The sequence below is a fragment of the Chinchilla lanigera genome, unplaced genomic scaffold, assembly GCF_000276665.1.
Source record: "Chinchilla lanigera isolate Chin_1 unplaced genomic scaffold, ChiLan1.0 scaffold00006, whole genome shotgun sequence".
In the NCBI taxonomy this organism is placed as follows: domain Eukaryota; kingdom Metazoa; phylum Chordata; class Mammalia; order Rodentia; family Chinchillidae; genus Chinchilla; species Chinchilla lanigera.
In genome coordinates this window covers 39,026,057-39,044,221 of record NW_004955407.1, presented here as the reverse complement: position 1 = coordinate 39,044,221, position 18,165 = coordinate 39,026,057, and the positions used below count along the sequence as shown (strand labels likewise).

General features: G+C 50.8%; 1 protein-coding gene across 4 annotated transcripts; it reads left to right on the top strand.

Annotated features, from left to right (window-relative positions):
• The first annotated feature begins 4,796 nt into the window (after nucleotides 1–4,796).
• On the top strand, nucleotides 4,797–14,279 carry Ndufv3 (NADH dehydrogenase (ubiquinone) flavoprotein 3, 10kDa). Of its 4 annotated transcripts, none has more exons than XM_005375804.2 (4): nucleotides 4,797–4,922; nucleotides 6,529–6,649; nucleotides 10,301–11,335; nucleotides 13,918–14,279. In XM_005375804.2, the coding sequence occupies exons 1-4, from the start codon at nucleotides 4,875–4,877 to the stop codon at nucleotides 14,079–14,081; spliced, it is 1,368 nt and encodes a 455-aa protein (XP_005375861.1). In that variant the 5' UTR covers nucleotides 4,797–4,874; the 3' UTR covers nucleotides 14,082–14,279. The 4 variants fall into 4 exon arrangements, with proteins under 4 accessions (XP_005375861.1, XP_005375862.1, XP_005375863.1 ...); XM_005375805.2 differs by lacking the exon at nucleotides 10,301–11,335 and adding an exon at nucleotides 13,782–13,817 and having other exon boundaries at nucleotides 4,803–4,922; XM_005375806.2 differs by lacking the exon at nucleotides 10,301–11,335 and having other exon boundaries at nucleotides 4,811–4,922.
• Nucleotides 14,280–18,165: the final 3,886 nt, after the last annotated feature.

Here is an 18,165-nt window from a genome sequence, read left to right as displayed (position 1 = left end):
CAGGGCAGCAAGCTCCGACGGGTGTTCGTCCTCTCGTTTAGACTGGACAGAGCCAGCTCTGGGTCTTCGTTCTGGACAGAGCGCCTCGTACCCACTTGGTGTTGACCGATATCCTTCAAGAAATGGTTCTAGGGAACATCAGGCCCAGGAATCGGCCGCGGGGGTGGGTGTCACTGGTGGGGTCGCGGCTGATGACCTTGGACGAGCGCCTGCTACCCACCACACCGAGACGAGCCCGGAAGAGCACTAGAAGCGATGTGTTTCGACCCTAATGGTGGCTATTCTCGATCGTTCTGACGCAGTTGTGGCAGAGTCAGCGACCGGCAGAGGGTGGGGAACGAGCAGAACCCTGAGCCCTTAACTGGTTCTCATTAGAAATATTTGTTTTCGCCGGGCGTGGTGGCGCACGCCTGTAATCCCAGCACTCGGGAGGCTGAGGCAGGAGGATCGTTGCGATCGGTGCGAGTTCGAGACCAGCCTGGGCTACATAGTGAGCTTTAGGCCGGCCTGAACTGCATAAGGAGACCCTGTCTCAAAAAGACCAAAAAAAAAAAAAAAAATTTGTTTTCTTCTGGGACAGTCAGGGACTTAAAAGTCATTTTTGGTATGAACCAGGACTCTTAAAGCGGGCTTTGGATGCCCAATAGGTTATTAAAAGCAAAAGAAAGCTTGACTTTCATTTTGTATCCTTTGTTGCTCTAGGTGTTGGGCCGGAACCCCTCCCCGCCATAGGAGTATGTTGCTTAGGGAGTGTCTGTCTAGGAGCGGGCCTGACAGGGTTGATTAGTTCTGAATTTACAGGATCTCATTCTCTCCAGACTGAGGACACAAGATGTTCATAAAAACGTTCAGCTACAACCAGAAGTCTAGCCATTGTCCTAAGCATGTGATCACCTGAATTTCAGGAAAGGTAGGGCCCCGCATGCCAGAGCACCAGAGGGACATCCCTGGAAACAAAAGCATCCTTCACTCACCAGCTAATCCTTGAAAGCTAGCCTTCCACCCGGGGTGGGCTAGCCTGAACCCCTGTATCAGAGTGTTCCCTCTCTGGCAGTCTTTCCTCTAACTTCCCGATTAAGGCATTTTTTCCAATAAATGTGTGCTTTAGTTTTAATTTCTGTTGCTACTAAAGCAAAGACCCAAGCCAGATGGCAACAGTTCTCCCAACATCCTGTCTCCTCTAATCCCACATTAGCTCAAAGTCTAGGATCACATGGTCTCGCCTAGGTTGGATGTGGTTCCTCTGAAACTGCTCCTCCTGGTCCAGAGACCTACATACTGAAAAGATGGATTGTCTTTCCCACACATCTGTCATGGTGAAGGCTAACCACATGAAATACCAACATGAAGAGGGGTGGATGGTGACAAAGGGTCCCTGGTTGTCTTGGTTACTTTTCTCTCATTTGTGGGACAAAATACTTTACGCCCAAAATTAAGGAAGGAAAGGTTTATTTTGCTTAGTTTGTGGAAGTTCCAGTCCATACTTGGCAGGTTACAAGGCAGAGTGGCACATAGCAGAGGGCTACAGCTCATGGCGGCAGGACACAGCAAAAGCAACAAGCATTCAGGGGAGGAATGGCCCCAAGCAGCTGCTTCCTCTCCCTTACATATGCAAACTATCCACCCCAGGGCAGGTGCAGCTCTCACACCCATAATCAATCAAACTCTAAAAGCCTGCCCCATGACCGCATGAGGCTTTGGGGGGACACCCAGACACAAACCATAACATTGGTCTATACCAGTTCTAAAGTCCCTTGGGAAGAGTTTTCACAACCCACAGGAGTCATATGAGGTGTACCCTGATCGACCTAGATCTACTTGCTGGGAGCATCTCCCCAGGCTACATCCAACTTGGACTCTTGCTCTATTCTCATAAGTGTCCCTCTAAACGCTGCTTGAAAACCAGCAAGGTTTTTCTTTAGCTCATCTTTTTCCTGTAGTGCCTTTACATGTTGGGGGTAAAAGAAACAGCATAGGGGCCAGGGATATAGCTCAGTGGTACAGTGCCTGCCTGGTAAGCACAAGGTCCTGAATTTGATTCCTGGCGCTAAAAAAAAGAAAAGAAAAAAGGAAGAAACAGGATAATTTTGGTTTTTGCTGTACTGGAGGTTCCAACCCAGAGCCTCACACACGGGAGGCAAATGATCTAGAGCTAAAACCCACTGAGCTAAAACCCAGCCAAGAATAATTTTGCTACTATGATGTGAGATGATTTTGTTCAAGTCTGTGGGATGAGTGGGTACTTTTTTCTCTGATGTTACTGAGAGTGATTGTTTTCCCAATGGTCACATTTTGTCTACCTCTACACTTTCCTCACTATGGTTCCAGTCTATGCTGCTAATTTTTGCATGGGTTTTCCAGGCCTCCCAATGGCACATGTTTTAGGTTACCTTTATAGTAGTAGTTATACCTAGGTACAAAGTGTCTGTCTATAGCCTGGCATGGTGGTGCACACCTGTAATCCCAGCACTCGGGAGGCTGAGGCAGGAGAACCGTTGTGAGTTCAAGACCAGCCTGGGCTACAAAGTGAGCTCAAGGCCAGCCTGAACTGTTTAGTGAGACCCTATCTCCAAAAGACAAAGTGTCTGTCTATAGCATGCATGCTTCCACTGGAGTATACAGAAAATTCAACAACGTCCTGGAAACTATGGCATTTTTGTGACTGGTCTACCAGATACACCTAAAGAGAGTATGGACCTTTCTTTTCCCAATAAACAACTCATGGACTATTTTCCGTGTTGTTTCTCCCATAGTCATGAGGTGTTAGGAAGCTGAGAATCCTCCTTTAAAACAATAAGACAGGCCAGGCATGATGGTGAATGCCTGTAATCCCAGCACTCGGGAGGCTGAGGCAGGAGGATCGTGAGTTCGAGGCTGGCCTGGGCTACAAAGTGAGCTCAAGGCCAGCCTGAACTGCATAGCAAGACCCTGTCTCAAAAAGACAAAAAATAAAATAATAATAAAACAGTAGGACAAGGGGTACAAATGCAGAGTTTAAATTTCACATATACTGGCAAGACAGGAATACACACAATATTAAGGTCCTTGAATTTTTAAAAAAATTTTAAGCCAGGTGTTGTGTTGCATACCTATTATCCTAGCACTTGGGAGGCTGAGGCAGAAGGATCAAAAAACCAATAAATATTTTTAAGATTTATAAAAGCAAAAACAGACCCTCATTAGTTTCATGGTGGTTGTACTAGGTTGAACAGTAGACCCCCAAAAGATATCTCTACCTGCGAGATGGGCAGTGGTTCTGGTGCCCACGGGACACAAGGTGAGGGGCTGACCAGACGCCGAAGCTGCAGCTACAGACAAGCTGGGCGTGTAGTGTGGACCAGAGATACTGTCCTAACAAGTTTGAAAACCCACAATACCCAGAGAAGGATCAAGTAGGTCCAGAAACTTGAAGGCCATGATTTATAGGGCTGTGGCCCTCGGGGAGATTTCCAACATAAGGCTGAAAGGCTAAAGGTAGAGATGGGGGAGGCAGCCCAGTGGAAGTTCTGACCGGTCTCCCAAGACGCACAGGAGGGGGGGGCCACTGCCAACAACCACAGGTGGGATCGAAAAGTACAGTGAGTGCTTAAAAAAAAGACCATCCCATGAATCCCCCTCAAAACACTCCTCTTCCAACACTCATCCCATCGTGCCACTTGCTCTGGAGTCCTCTTTCCTGGTTGTGTATAAATTGCACTGTCCTGGCTGCCTCGATGGCCTAAATTGACTCAAAATATTTCCCTTTCATAGTCCTTTTGACTCTAGGGAAAAGTCAGAAGTCACACGGTGGCAGATCCAGTGAACAAGGTGGATGAGGACACAGCGTCATGTTCTTATGAGCCTGCCTTTCTGTTAGACGGCGCTGGGCAACAGCAGTCACTGTTTTTTGTGTAACACCTCAAAAACACTCAGGAAAGAGGACTCCCGGAGTTGCTGCAGAAAGTGGTCAGGACCACGGGATGAATGTGTTCCAAGGCCAGGCGTGGGGGCGCATGCCAGTAATCACAATTTCCAAGAGGCTGAGACAGAAAAGACAAAAAAAAAAAAAAGAAAGAAAAGAAAAGAAAAAAGCCGAGCATGGTGGAGCACTCCTGTAATCCCAGCACTCTGGAGGCTGAGGCTGGAGGATTGCTGCAAGTTCGATGCCAGCCTCGGCTACAAAGTGGATTGAAGGCCAGCCTGAACAGCACAGTGAGACCCTTTCTCAAAAAGACCAAAAAACAAAAAAGAGGCTGAGACAGGAGGGTCACCGTGAGTTGGAGACCAGTCTAGAATGTACACTAAGACCCTGTCTCAAAAATCTAAACAAGAGAAGTGTGTTCAAAGCAAGTGTGGCAATTTTGACGGGGATTCGTGGCAGTATGTCTTTTACTGTTTCGGGTTTGTTTTGGTTTGGTTTTTTTTTTCAATTTCATTTTTCCAGTTTTTTTTCTGTTTTGTTTTTTGGGTTTTTTCCGGTACCGGGAGTCGAACTCACGACCTTGCACTTGCCAGGCAGGGGCTGTGCCGCTGAGCTAAATTCCCGGTGCCTTTTTTTTCCGCTTTAAACACTCATCCTACACTCTGATCTCCCCATAGACACCAGACCTCTGGTGGCCCCAACAGCAGCAGGCAAGCGCCCCGCGCCTCCCAAGGTCAGAATGTGCGGGAGGAGGGGCTTTGCGCTTCTGTCTGTAATTGGACACCTCTGCTCGGGGGCGTGGCTTCAGGGCGGTGCGCCGGGAGCAAGGAAACATCTGGGGATGCGCGCGCAGGCTCAGCCCCGCTCCTGGTAGCCTGTGATTGGTGCACACTGCTGCAGGGGCGTGTCCTCGGACGGCGTCGGCGTCAGGGCGCGTCCCCCGAAGCGACGTCGGCGCGCCCTTGTCTGCGCCATGGCGGCTCGGCTTCTACTGCGGCGGGGACGAGCTCGGGCGCTGAAGGTAAAGGAGGAGCCGGCCGGAGCCCGCGGGGATTGGAATGAGGACGTGGCGCCCCCGGGGCGGCGGGCTGCGAGGCCAGCGCGGGGCCGGAGAGCGCCCCCCTCCCGCCCGGGCGAGGCGGCCTGCGTGGCGGAAGGTCCCGGGTGGCCCGCCCGGGGGCGCTGACCGTCCGGCTTGACGCTTGTCGGTGCGCGGCTTCCTCAAGGACGACGTCGGGCCCTTAGCGGGGAGCCCGGCCCCGCCGCACGTCCCGCTGCGCCTCGACTGCGCGTGCAGGCTAATGCAGTGGAGGGGCTGTAGGGACCTGGTGACCCGCTGACTTAGCTGGTGGCCGCGGAGGAGCCATGCACAGATTGCCAGGGAGAGAGGGGCGTGGTTTCTCTACACCCCAAAACCTGGGGCCACCCCCCTGCTAGTTTAACATTTTAAAAAATGTTTATTGTTACAAAAGAAAAAAAGCCAAGCCGGGCGTAGTGGCGCACGCCTGTAATCCCAGCACTCAGGAGGCTGAGGCGGGAGGATTGTTGCGAGTTCGAGGCCAGCCTGGGCTACAAAGTGAGCTCAAGGCCAGCCTGAACTGCGTAGCTAGACCCTGTCTCAAAAAGACAAAACAAACAAAAAAAAAGACAAGAAATATTTGGCTTTTGCTTTTCTTTCTTTTATGTTCTGTTGAATCCCGTTCCTCACACGTATGCACTCTACCAGTGAACCACACACGCAAACACACACATGCCCTAAAATCAGCAGTTTCACTGCAAAATACTTCAAAGTGCAATGAGAGAAGGAAGTGATTGTCAGATAGCCACTCTTTATTCCTTCAGTGTGTAGTTCCCAAGGGTTTTTTTCAGCTTTATGTATATATGAGCTGCTTTCACATTCTTGTTCTGTGTAGCACCTGGAGCATTGTACTACTGTATATAGCAAGAATGAGCTTTTGTGATTATCAGCTGAGTGGATCAACATGATATGAGATGTTTTTCACTTACACTGTAATCACTTCAGAAGCATTTATTTGCATTACTTTTTTTGGTCTTTTTGAGACAGGGTCTCACTATGCAGTTCAAGTTGTTCTTGAACTCAATTTGTAACCCAGGCTGGCCTCGAACTCGCAACATCATGCTGCCTCAGCCAGCCAAGTCTGAGTGCTGGAATTACAGGCGTGCGCCACCATGACCGGCTCTGCTGTATTACTTTTAATGGCAGAGTATTTCTGTTACTAAAAGAAACAGGACTGGAGATAAAGCTCAGCGGCACAGCGCCTGCCTGGCAAGTGCAAGGTCCTGAGTTCGATTCCCCATACCAAAAAAAAAAAAAAAGAAAAAACAGAAACATAATATTTTGTAGTTGGAAAGAAGCCTAAAAAAACATACATAGAACACCTTCCATTAAGCCACATGGGCATAGCAATTGTCCTTGAACTTGGGCCTTTTCTCTTTGCAGCCTTTGTATTTTGCAGGATTGCCATAATATGCATGAAAACTGTAGTAGCCTCTTTAATATGCTGTGTGAGTGTTCATAGATGGTAGCAATACATGGTATTTGTACATAGCAGTAGCTGTTCTAAATGGTGTCACTCTAAGTACCCGTATTTGCTGACTCTTGTCAGACTGTGCTTTTGGAAGTGCCGGTGTTTCGAGGACCTGCTTCTACAGCGTCTCTCTCTGCACCGTCAGGGAAGAATGAAAAGGAACTGCCACCAAATCCCAAGAGACAAAGTCCACCAAAAAGTAAGGTTTCAGTAGTGGTCATGAGGGGCAGAGAACGCGAAGAGTTTAACCTCCTAAGCGTGAAAGTGGGTTTTACCACCTGCGTAATGTCTGGTTCTTCATCTTTGCGGTGTCATGATCCTGGTGAGACATGAGATGGGAGGCAGATTTTAGACCAAACATGCTGCAGATGTCATAGTTCCTGACTTACATTAGCCCCAAACCGGTCCTTCTAGTGTTTTCTAGGTGCCAGGCCGACATGGAGCCAGTGACCCTGAGTGAGTGCCGTGTGCATTCCTGGCCTTCCCAGACCCCTCGCCCGTGTGAGGCAGTGGGACTGCTCTGATGCTGGCCTTCGTCCTCTCTTTGAGCTGCATCTGTGGTCTCCCTGGCTTGCTCCGTCCGTCCAAGACTCCAGGCATTGTTTTAGGACTGTGGAGAGAGTAAAAAGCGGAGGGATTTTCCACTGTGACTCATTCTGCTGATGCATGGTGTCTGATCTGTTTCCAGCTCTTTACACAATCATTTTGACTTTTGTCCCCTCCCTGAGTGTGAGAGTAAGCATGACCTCATTGCAGGAAAAGAGGACATGGGACAGAATATTTTAAATGCTTCTCTCCTGGGAATGATTTTATTTTCTACTCCTCGGTCATTACTGATCATTGATTGTGTTCTGGGCCCCTTGCCGCTGCTCAGTACGGTAACGGTTGGTACGTGCGCCCACTTAGTTTAGAGACTCAGCAGGGGGCAGGGGCCTCACTTTGTGAGCACCCTCATCCTGTGCAAGAGGAGGGCCTCTCCTGGGCAGGGGCAGTCTGCTTACAGTATAAGGGAGGAAAAGAGCTGGCTTTCACCCCTCCCTTTTGCTCTTGTTGCTTTTGCTGTCTTCTGCCACCTTGAAGCGTTGCCCCTGTGCTGTGCCAGGCTGCCTTGGAGCCAGCTGATTATGGACTGACACCCTCACAGACTGTGAGCTGAATAAACCTTTCCTTCCTTAATGTGGGCGTCAGGCATGTTTCTCCGCAGTGGGAGAAAAGTAAGACAAGTACTTACTGTCTGTGAAAATGCGTGTTTTGCACACCAGTGTCAAGATGTGGACTGAGGGATTTCTGTGCAGCTCTTTAATGAGTATGTTGAGAAGCCAAAGTTAATTTTCCAGTTCAAGTCCCACTTCAGATTTAAAAGTGAGGAATGTCTGGAAAAGAGATTGGCTGTATTTCACAGCAGCCACCGCACCGGGTGCCATGTGAACACTTCCTGTGTGTTAGCGTCTGCAGATTGAGCCTGGGAGTCGACTTTGCTCTTATCCCTGTGGTGTAAACTCAGGCTGAGGTGGCCCACAGGTGGCAGCAGGGAATCTGGCTTTGAATCCAGGCATTTCAGCCACAGCCCATGTTTAAATCACTGCACCATCTTGCCTCTGAGAAAGCAGTTCTTGTGCATTCATTTAAAAACAAAAAGACAGTCAAGCACCATATAATTACTCTGTAAAATATGAGTATCTTTCTCTTTGTGTCACCTTTGTGCTTTGATCCCTAAATTCGTTTTATGACATTACCAAAATAAGGAAGTGTTTTTTGTTCTTTGTTTTTTTTTTTTAAAGAGTAAGGAAGCCGGGCGTGGTGGTGCATGCCTGTAATCCCAACACTCGGGAGACTGAGGCAGGAGGATCCTTGCAAGTTCAAGATCAGCCTCACAAAGTGAGCTCAAGGCCAGCCTGAACTGCATAACAAGACCCTGTCTCAAAAAGACAAAAAAATAAAAAAATAAAAATAAAAATAAATAAAAGAGTAAGGAAGTATTTTTAAGGCATTTCAACTGCCACGGTCATTTTTGCTCTTGCAAAATCTTGAAGATCATGCAAAAAGCCAAGCTGGAAAGAATTGGGAAATGTAAGTTCTGCTCTGAGAGGAGACAGAGGCAGTAAGGAGCGCTCATGTTCAGAGACCTTTCTTTCACATGGGGTATGGGCCCAGGTGAGGGCTGGGATCCCCCGAAAGTCAGTCACATAGTGAGGGAGGCCTGCATGGCAACCAGTGTGATGACAGCTGCTAGGTGTCCTGTGGCCTGGTCTCTCGGGGAAAGCAGTGTCAAGCTGAAACACCGTCAGAATATCACATCCTGGCTCTAGAGTTGGATCGAACCAGCAGCTGAGTGACGCACTGCACTCAGAGGGAGGGTGCTTTTTCCTTTAGTGCAGTGCTACCTGTTGGGTGCTGTCACTTCTGTATCGTTGGGTGCAGACTTGGTGTGGATGCCCGGTTAGCGGTGGTACTGGTTAGCGGTGGCAGCTGCAGATCAGGCCAGCAGGCTTCTCTCTGAGCCACAAAGGGGCAGAGCGGCAGAAGCAGGTTTGCGCTCAGCTGTTAGCCCTTCGGGCTTCCGCCGGTACCCAGCATAAACACAGGAAACTTTAAAGCCTTCTTATTTATAGGATATGTCATTTCCTTTCCAAACAAAATTTGTAACTTACATCATTGTTAATCACCGCTGAAATGTTCTTTCCATTTTCCATCCCAAGTGCTGCAAAAATAATTATTATAAATAAAAACTGAACAAATTTTGAAAGATTCAGTTCTTATCATTTTTCTGTCCAAAGTAGGCCCTGTAAGATAGCCTTATGTTAAAGTGAATTTTTCCTCCATGGAGGATCTGTGCCAGAAATAAAGGTAGGACATTGATGGATGGGCTGGCAGGGTTTGAAGGCCAGTGAGGCTTCTGCTGGCTGTTAGGCATTTCTGAGCTGTGCGGCTGCTGGTCAGGGACGGAGACCAGCATCCGCGCCCCCTGTGCCCTGTCTCCCATTCACTGTGCCTGGGAGCAATGGGTGCACGTCAGCCCCTGCCCTTGGCCGCCGAGTGCAGGCTCCAGGCCAAGATTCAGCCATGGCGGTGGTGTGGTCAGAAGAGTGGTTTCCCCAGTCACCTGCTTCTGAGGCTCCTTGGTCATTGCTTCTTGCAGTGTGTGTCCCTCCTCCGGCTGCTTCCAATGAGCTGGTTCTGCTCAATTTTCTTTAGCCACAACTTCTCAGTAGTCGCTTGCTCGTGGGTCCCTAGTCTCAGAGAGCACTTAGGGTCCTTCATGGGGCTGTGGGCTAGGGGTGGGAAGACAAGCGTTGCCTCAGGCAAGGAGAGTGGGATGTTCTGTGTAGCATCTGTTTGTTACATTTTTCTTTCAGCTTTTTGCTTTAGGTTTGAAATGTTGAATTTATTTAAAAAAAAAAAAAAACTTTCCTATTTTTCTCCTAATGTTAGAAAAGATTATTACCACCTAAGAAAATGTAATGAGCCGGGTGTGGTGGTGCACGCCTGTAATCCCAGCACTCGGGAGGCTGAGGCAGGAGGATCGTTGCAAGTTTGAGACCAGCCTGGGCTACAAAGTGGGCTCAAGGCCGGCCTGAACTGCATAGTGAGACCCTGCCTCAAAAAGACCAAAAAATAAAATAAAATAAAATGAAATTTTCAGCTACAAAGGAAAGTATCTGTGCTTCTCACTGTCGTCCCACCCGTGTGGTGTGGCACTTGCCTGGGAGAGGTTTCCTGGGGGCCTGTGTTAGGTTTCTTATTTTGAAGATGTTGTAAATAATACATTGGTATGCCGTGACGTGTCTGATGATTTGAAGTTGTCTTATGAAGTATTGCAAATAATGTTGCTCTTTGTGCCATTTCCCAGATGTAGAGGAACCACAGGAGAGGGCCAAGCTACTAGCCACCCACCCTGCAGCTGCGGCACCCCCCAGCTCGTCTCTGCCAGCCTCCTCCCCAGCCGCTGGGAGCAGAAGCAGGGCGGTGGCCGGCGCGCAGCCTGGTGGCCGCAAGCTGCTCACGGAGGAGGGGCTCCCAAAAGCTCTGCCCAGAAAGACTTTGGTAGCGTTTCCACACAAGGCTCCAGCTCCGTTCAGGGTGCAGGGTAGGGGCACAGTGGCTCACCCGGATGCCCCCAAGGCGACAGACGATTCATCCACATCCTCATCGTCCTCCTCATCCAGCTCCTCAGACTCTGAGTCTGATGAGGAGAGGGACATCCCGGAAGCTGGTCCCCGAGTGGGGAGCAAAGGCCGGGGAGGGTCTCCCAGACCAGAGGCCACCCAGCGCTCTGAGAACAGAACCCCCACAGTGGCAGTGTCCGCAAAAGAGAAGAGCGAGGTACAGAAGCCACACACAGATGTCTCCTACTCAAAGAGGGCCTCTCAACCAAAGAAGAAAAGCAGCCCTGCCAAGCCTGTACAGGGCAGAGAAGAGGCCGCACCGGAAGGCGTGATACCCAGATCCCAAATCCGGGGAGAGGTCTTGAAGCAGAGTGCAAAGGAAGAGCAGTCGCAGAAAACTTGCAGGCCGGATGAGCTGGCGAAAGCGAGCCGGCAGCCCCTAGGAGTGGAAGGAATCTCACCTGACCATGCAAAGGCCAGGTTGTCCACACGGCTGGGAGGCAGCTTGTCCTCCACACCGGGGACCCAGGAGGCCGCCCGCCGTGGGCCCCAAGAACCAGAGCCTGGAGTAAAGCTGGCTCCTCCCCAGGTCCACGAGGAAATGGCTGGGCAGCAGGTAGGAGGAGGACGCTCAGAGGCCCCGGAGGAGATCCTGGAAGATCAGGCGACTGTGAGAAGCCAGCAGCCAGCCCCTGTGCAGGCGGAGGAGGTGCAGACAGCAGGCCTGAAGCCCAGGGAGGGCGCAGCCCCGCCCCCAGAGGTCCTGGGTGACACACAGGGTACATCTTGCCTTGGTCCCACTCCTTCTGTCTTGGGGTAGCACCTAGGCCCTAAGAACCTCTGAGTTTCTTTGTGCTCAGAAAGAAGCGTAACTAACCAGGTTGTAGATGGGAGCCAGCTTCTAAGGCTGTCCCAGCTGAACAGAGGGTACCTCTGTTATGACGGGACACATCTGTACCTGCACAACCCTAAAATAGTCTCAGCTTCATTTGGAATGAAAGCATATACCCTTGGCCCACTTGACCACTCTTAACCAGTATAATTCTCAAGGGTTTTTGTTTGTTTTGGTTTTTTGTGACAGGGTCTCACTATGTAGTTCAGGCTGGTCTTGAACTCACTATGTAGCCCAAGCTGGCCTTGAACTCGCAGCGATCCTCCTGTCTCAGCCTCCCAAGTGCTGGGATTACAGGTGTGCACCACTATGCCTGGCTTAGTATCATTTTTAGAAACTGGCAGTTTAACATCACCACTGTGCACCGTTTTGGCTGCCCATGTATTTGCAGAGAAGGGGGAGGCCCCTGTCTAGCCACGGGTGAGGCTCAGCCTGCAAGGGCGACCCTTGGGTGACCACTCTTAGCATCTTTGTCTGGGAGCAAAAGTCCACGAGGTGGGGACTAAAGCAGTGAGTTCCTCACAGAGGCAGTCAACACTTCTTCCTCTGCTTTACCTGGAAAACAGTGGGCAGCTGTATTTTTCAAGAGTGAATTTTGCCAAAGGGCCTTTTATCCCTGGTGCTCTAGCTGGGTTACAGTAAAATGTGAAGGAGAGGTCTTCAGTTTTAGAATCTGTGGCTCCTCCGTACCTCTTTTAAACATATCACTCACAAAGCCTTCTCCCTGTGCCTGCTCTTCATTCTTTTGTTTGTCGTTTTTAAAAGACAGGGACTTGGCTCTAACTCAAGATCCTCCTGCCTCAGCCTCTCAAGTGCTAGGATGCGGAGTACACCACTACACCTGGCTTTTTCGTTCTTTCTGAAGCCTCCTTTCAGCCTAATTTGCATTAATCAATGCATTGATTGTTGTTCTGGTCACAGGATGTCGAAGAATTTGTGTGCTGTCTTCTCTTGCCATGTGCTCCCTCTTTCATTAATATGCAAAATGGCCAGACTCCCCTGGACCTGCCCTCCTCCATGCTGATCTCTGCCCTTCTCTCAAGTGGGCAGGCGTGCCAGAGCCCTCAGGATAAAAGCATGGGACTTGAGACTCAGCTCACAGCCTGAAGAAAGAGACACACAAGGTTGGGGAGGAGCTGAGTGTGAGCAGGGCCCTGGGTTCCATCCCCAGCCTGCTTTGGCTTTCAAATGCTGGTTTCGCCCTAGAAGGCTGGAGAAGACCGGTGGTGCAGCCTGTCTGTGGCGGGGGCCGGCCTGGAGGTGGTGGCTCTCGGGAGGTAACCCCCACCCGGGCACCCCTGCCCTCCAGGCAGGCTGGGGTTTGATCCACGTGTGACATTCCTCTGCCTTGGTTCCCACCTTCCCCGTGCCAGCTGCAGGCACACAGCCCACTCTGAAGGTGCCTGCACCACGCTGAGGGCTTCGCTCGATAGGGTTGGCAAGACATCTCGGTTTCTGTTATTTGGTCACGTAGGAGCTACAGAGCTGCTAGTGTGGATGGGGAGGGTGGAGGTGTGCTGCAGTTACTTCTGTGAGGATGAGGCGGCATTGGGACGGCCCCGAGGAGCCAAGTCCAGGGGTTGGGGTCCGTGGGAACCTAAGCAGGCCGCAGCCTGCACCCCACATGCCTTCCTTGCTGCCTGTCATGTCGCCCGCCACACAGCAATATTCCTTTAGCTTTTTAAAGACTACCAGGTGCTTGGGTATGCAGCTTTTCATTTTTTTTTTTTCCATTGAAAGAAAAGCTTTCTGTCCATGAATCTGAAGATAGCAACAGTTTCTCCCAAAAAAAGTTAAAACAACCGAAACAATACATGCAATACATCTCGTTTCTGGCCGCCCTTAACTGTGTTGGCCTTACTGGTCGGGATTTGTCTAGTTTTCTGGTGTTGGAGACTCCGGAGGCTGGCTTACTTCCTGCTTTAGGAACTGCTCTTCTGCAAATGGCTTGTCTCTGGCGTGGGCACAGGTCAGAGATCATGCTACCTGTGAATCTCTGTGGCCTGAAAGGCCTTTCGTGACAGTTCTAGGTGTTTTCAGACTTGGAGCAGAGCCTCGTGGTCCACTCCAGTAGGAGCTGGGTAAACTGGACCTGGCAGTGGCAGGGTTAGGGCTGGGGGAACTTTCCTCAGAGTCCTAGACAGCCTTGCCCCGGGCAGTTGAGCAGTAACTTACTTTTTTTTTTTTTGGTCCCGGGAATCGAACTCCCAGCCTTGTGCTTGCCAGGCAGGTGCTTGTGCCACTGAACTATATCCCCAGCCCAACTTACTTTGTCCTTAAGGCCATAAATTTGGAGTAAGGTTTCAGCTAATGCCTTTGTTTTGCTCTTGCAGCTGTGGCGGCCTTCCTGGGCTTTCCTTCCTTGTTAGGTGGGCCAGAGGTGGCAGGCAGGGTGTGGGGACTGCTGGGGAGGGGACCGGTCTGCACAGGTCTCTGAAAGAGCCTTCTCTGTCACTGTCCCCTCTGCAGAGTCCACCCCAGCCCCTGCGCCCACCGAGCCCTATGATAACACCACCTACAAGAACCTGCAGCACCACGACTACAGCACGTACACCTTCCTGGACCTGAACCTGGACCTCTCGAAATTCAGGCAGCCCCAGCCCTCGTCCGGACGCGAGTCCCCGCGGCACTGAACGGCCTCAGCTTCTCCCTGCCCTGTCCTTGATCCAGGCCAGGCGTGGTGGGCAGGTCTGTAATCCCGGTACTCAGGAGGCTGAGATGGGAGGATCACCCTGAGTTCTAGGGCAACATAGTGGGCTCAAGGCCAGCCTGACTACATAGTGAGACCCTGCCTCAACAAACCTAAAAAATAAAATTGTTCCCGAGTCCAACCTGTGTCATTGGCTTCCCTCTCACACCCTCCTGGCAAGCGGTGAATTTGTATCTGCTGAGCACGGGTCCGTGTATAGTGTACACTTAGGACACCTGTGTGTGCAAGGAGCCACCTTTGATGAAGGTGGCCAGCAGGGCAAGTCCTTGACCTTAGTGTTACGAGAAAGGCCTCCAGCAGGGGAGGTTCTTGGTGTCTTGGAGAGGACAGATGAAGGTTTTGTACCTTGGAGGACTGCTGTGTCCTCGGGGCCTGGGCTGGCTTCTGGCTGGCCAAGGAGCGTCGCCACTGGCAGAAACCTGACTGCTCGAGGGGCCATGGGTGCTCCTGTGTGGGTCACCTGGAACCTTGGCGGCCAGCACCTGTGGAGACCAGTGTAGGCGAGAGCCAGGAGAGACGCGGGTCCGTGTCACCAGGAGCAGAGCCAGGACCTGAAGGGGAGTGTGAAGTCCATCCGCACACGTGTTCTGCTTTGCTTGCCCTCACAACCTCATTTGGGGCTGTACTCGGGGTTTCCCTTCATTCGCATTCTGGTCTGTGGCTCCCTTCCGCCCCCGGCCAACTCAGGGCAGCACATTCAGGAGTTGGGGTTCGCCCTTCTGTGACCATGGACTGAAGCTTAGCTTAGAATACCAAATGGAAAACCACACTGCACACCAGCCCAAATCACCAGCCTCCGTTCTATAACCACCCAGGAGGCTTAGCAACTCAGCAAGACCCTTCTGATCACGGTTTTTAGTGTGAAAGCCATAAAACCACATTACCAAAAAGAAGGGAAGCAGAGCAGTGCGATTCCTGGAAGCCCGCTGTGCTCGCCAGCGTCACAGCACTGCCCACCCCTCCCTGGCAGCAGCCGTGGGCAGACGGGACGCGTGCTGTAGGTGGTGCGCGCCCGGCACTGTGGCTCGCATTTGCTTTCTTTGCACGGCTGGCTTCTGAGATCTGGGGAGTTCTCGCGGGCTGTGGCAGCCGCAGGGTTGAGATGAGTAGGAACAGATTCAATTTACACAGGTTTTAGAGACTGGTGGAGACCACTGTGAAGCGGCTCTGAGCAGGATTCAAACGAACCATTTGGCTTTCCGTGTTTACTTGTGAGTCACTGGTCCCAGCTGAGGCCTGGGATGGCAGGTAAAGCTGGGACGCCTCAAAGGACTAGACAAGTCCACAGCTAAGGAGGGCTGGCTGCAACCTGAACTAGACAAAGACTAGCTGCAGGCATCTCACTCCTGGGTGGAGGCCGTCCTGGAGGTAACATAGTGCTCCCAAATTAACATAGTGTCTCACTTGGAGAAGCCCTTGAGCACACTTCCAAGGTCCTTAACGGCCCTGCCATTCAAGGCAGAGTCCCGCCTTCTTCAGTACTCCCCCCCCTACTTTTGATAACTAAATAAATATGGGCCGCCTAGAGTTCTTTCTCAAGCCCCAGAAAATTTTGAATTCTGTGAGAGGGTTTTTGATTCTCCTGGAGCCCTGAAACCTTTTCATTTGTCTCATTTATTTAAGCCCGCGCCATCCACTTGTTTGGGAGATTGCGGGCCTGATCAGTCAGCAGTTACTAGGGGGTAATATTAACGCGATAAGAGATGAAGCCTGAGGCCTGCACTGTCTTGGAGCAGGCGCTCTGGGCCGGCCTGGGCCTCCCCCGTGTCGGCTTGCTCTCCTGCTGTCGTTTCCTCACGATAGATTCCAAAAACTGATCCAGCGAAGCACAGTGTGAATGTTGGCATTGCTTTCACTCTGCTGGGTTTTTAAACCCGCGTAGTCCATGACGAAGGCAGGCCATTGTTTACCTCTTTGTATCCTTTTTCTGTCACCTGACCCTGGGCATCTTTAGGCGTCGGCCCTCGTCCCCTGTGCAGATAGCTCTTTGGGCAGGGGCAGGTAGTGTGCAGGTTGCCGCAGTGATTCCTCCCTGATGTATCCAGGTGGCTGGAGAATCCCAGTGGGTGGGCAGCCTTTCAGATTGTGCTGCAAGCACGGGCTCTGTGTTTTCGTTTTGTTTGTTTTTGAGGCAGGGTCTTGCTGTCTAATTGAGACTGGACTCGAACTCACTATATAACCCAGGCTGGCCTCAAACTCACAGTGACCCTCCTACCTCAGCCTCACAGCTTTGTGTTTACAGATGTGTAGTCTCTGCCTGTCTCCTGATTCCAAAGCTAGGCAAGCGTTGAATCTCAGTGCTTCCAGGGAGTCCAGCCTGGCCCGTGCCTCGCAGACGGCAGCAAGCCTGCAAGATGCTTCTGACGCCACAGAGCCTGTTCCCCACTGAGGTGTGTGAGAAAGCTGGGCTGACGGGGTCTGAGAGAGCAGGGGCTGCTAACTGTCTGCTACAGGCTGCGTAGGAAATGTTCCAGCCCTGCAAGCATTGAGCCGCCTCTGCTATGCAGTCCTATCTCTTCATAACCCTTTCAGAGCGTGAGAGCATCCTCAGCTACACGAAGGAAGCGTGTGCGCGGCTTGTTTGAACCTGGGGTTTGTGTCAGAAGAGCTGTGGTGGAGCTGTTCCTCAGACAAAGGAATAATGTAGAATATACAAAACTTTCCAGCCAGGGGTGGTAGTACACGCCTGTAATCCCAGCACTTGGGAGGCTGAGGCAGGACTGTTGCAAGTTTGAGACCAGCCTGGGCTACAAAGTGAGCGCAAGGCCAGCCTGAACTGCATAGCAAGACCCTGTCTCAAAAACACAATACACGCACACACACACAAAATAAATAAATAAACCTTTTGAAAATTTAGATCCAGGGCCTAAGATGTAGCTCAATGGTACAAGTGCCTGCCTGGCACGATCAAGGTCCTGAATTCAATTCCCAGTACCCACAAAAAAAAAAAAAAGAAAGAAGAAAAAATTTAGATCCAAAATAAAAGGCCCAGCTGGGCATGGTGGCACACGCCTGTAATCCCAGCACTCAGGAGGCTGAGGCAGGAGGATCATTGCAAGTTCAAGGCCAGCCTGGGCTACAAAGTGAGCTCAAGATCAGCCTGAACTACATAGCGAGACCCTGTCTCAAAAAGACCGACTAAATAAATAAATAAATAAAAAATAAAAGGCCCAATCAAAACATGGGCAAGAGAAATGAACAGACATTTCTTAGAAGAGCTACAAGTCAGCACTGTGTCTCAAAACACAAAACAAACACAAATGAGTGGATAAAGAGTGGTGTACAATGGCACTGTACTCTGCCACAAAGATAAACTGGAGTCACTGTGGGAAAATGGGTACACCCAGGACCATAATGTTAGGTGAAATAAATCAGACACATAAGCTTAAATATCACATGGTTTCTTTTATCTGAGAAACCCAAGGTGTAAATGCAGAGCAAAATAAAAGGTAAAAGGAAGCCAGGCGTGGTGGCGCATGCCTGTAATACCAGCACTCGGGAGGCTGAGGCAAGAGGATCACTGTGAGTTTGAGGCCAGCCTGGCCTACAAAGTGAGCTCAAGGCCAGCCTGAACTGCAGAGCGAGACTCTGTCTCAAAAAGGCGGAAAGAAAAAGAAGAGGAAGTAGGGAGCTAGATCGTTTGCAAAAGCAAAGGGGACCGAGAGATGGAGAGAGGAGAGGGGAAGGGAAGGGAACGTAAACGGGACTAAGATGTGTCCGTGCAGCAGCTCCCCACAATGAATGCAAACATGAACTTGTAAAAATTAAAATTAAAGGGGCTTGGGGTTTAGCTCAGCAGCACAGCTGCTGCCTGGCAAGCGCAAGGTCGTGAGTTCAATTCCTGGTTCTGGAAAAAAAAAAAAATTAAGGCCGGGCACAGTGGCGCACGCCTGTAATCCCAGCCCTTGGGAGGCTGAGGCAGGGGGATCATTGTGAGTTTGAGGCCAGCCTAGGCTACAAAGTAAGCTCAAGGCCTGAACTGCACAGCGAGACCTTGTCTCAAAAAA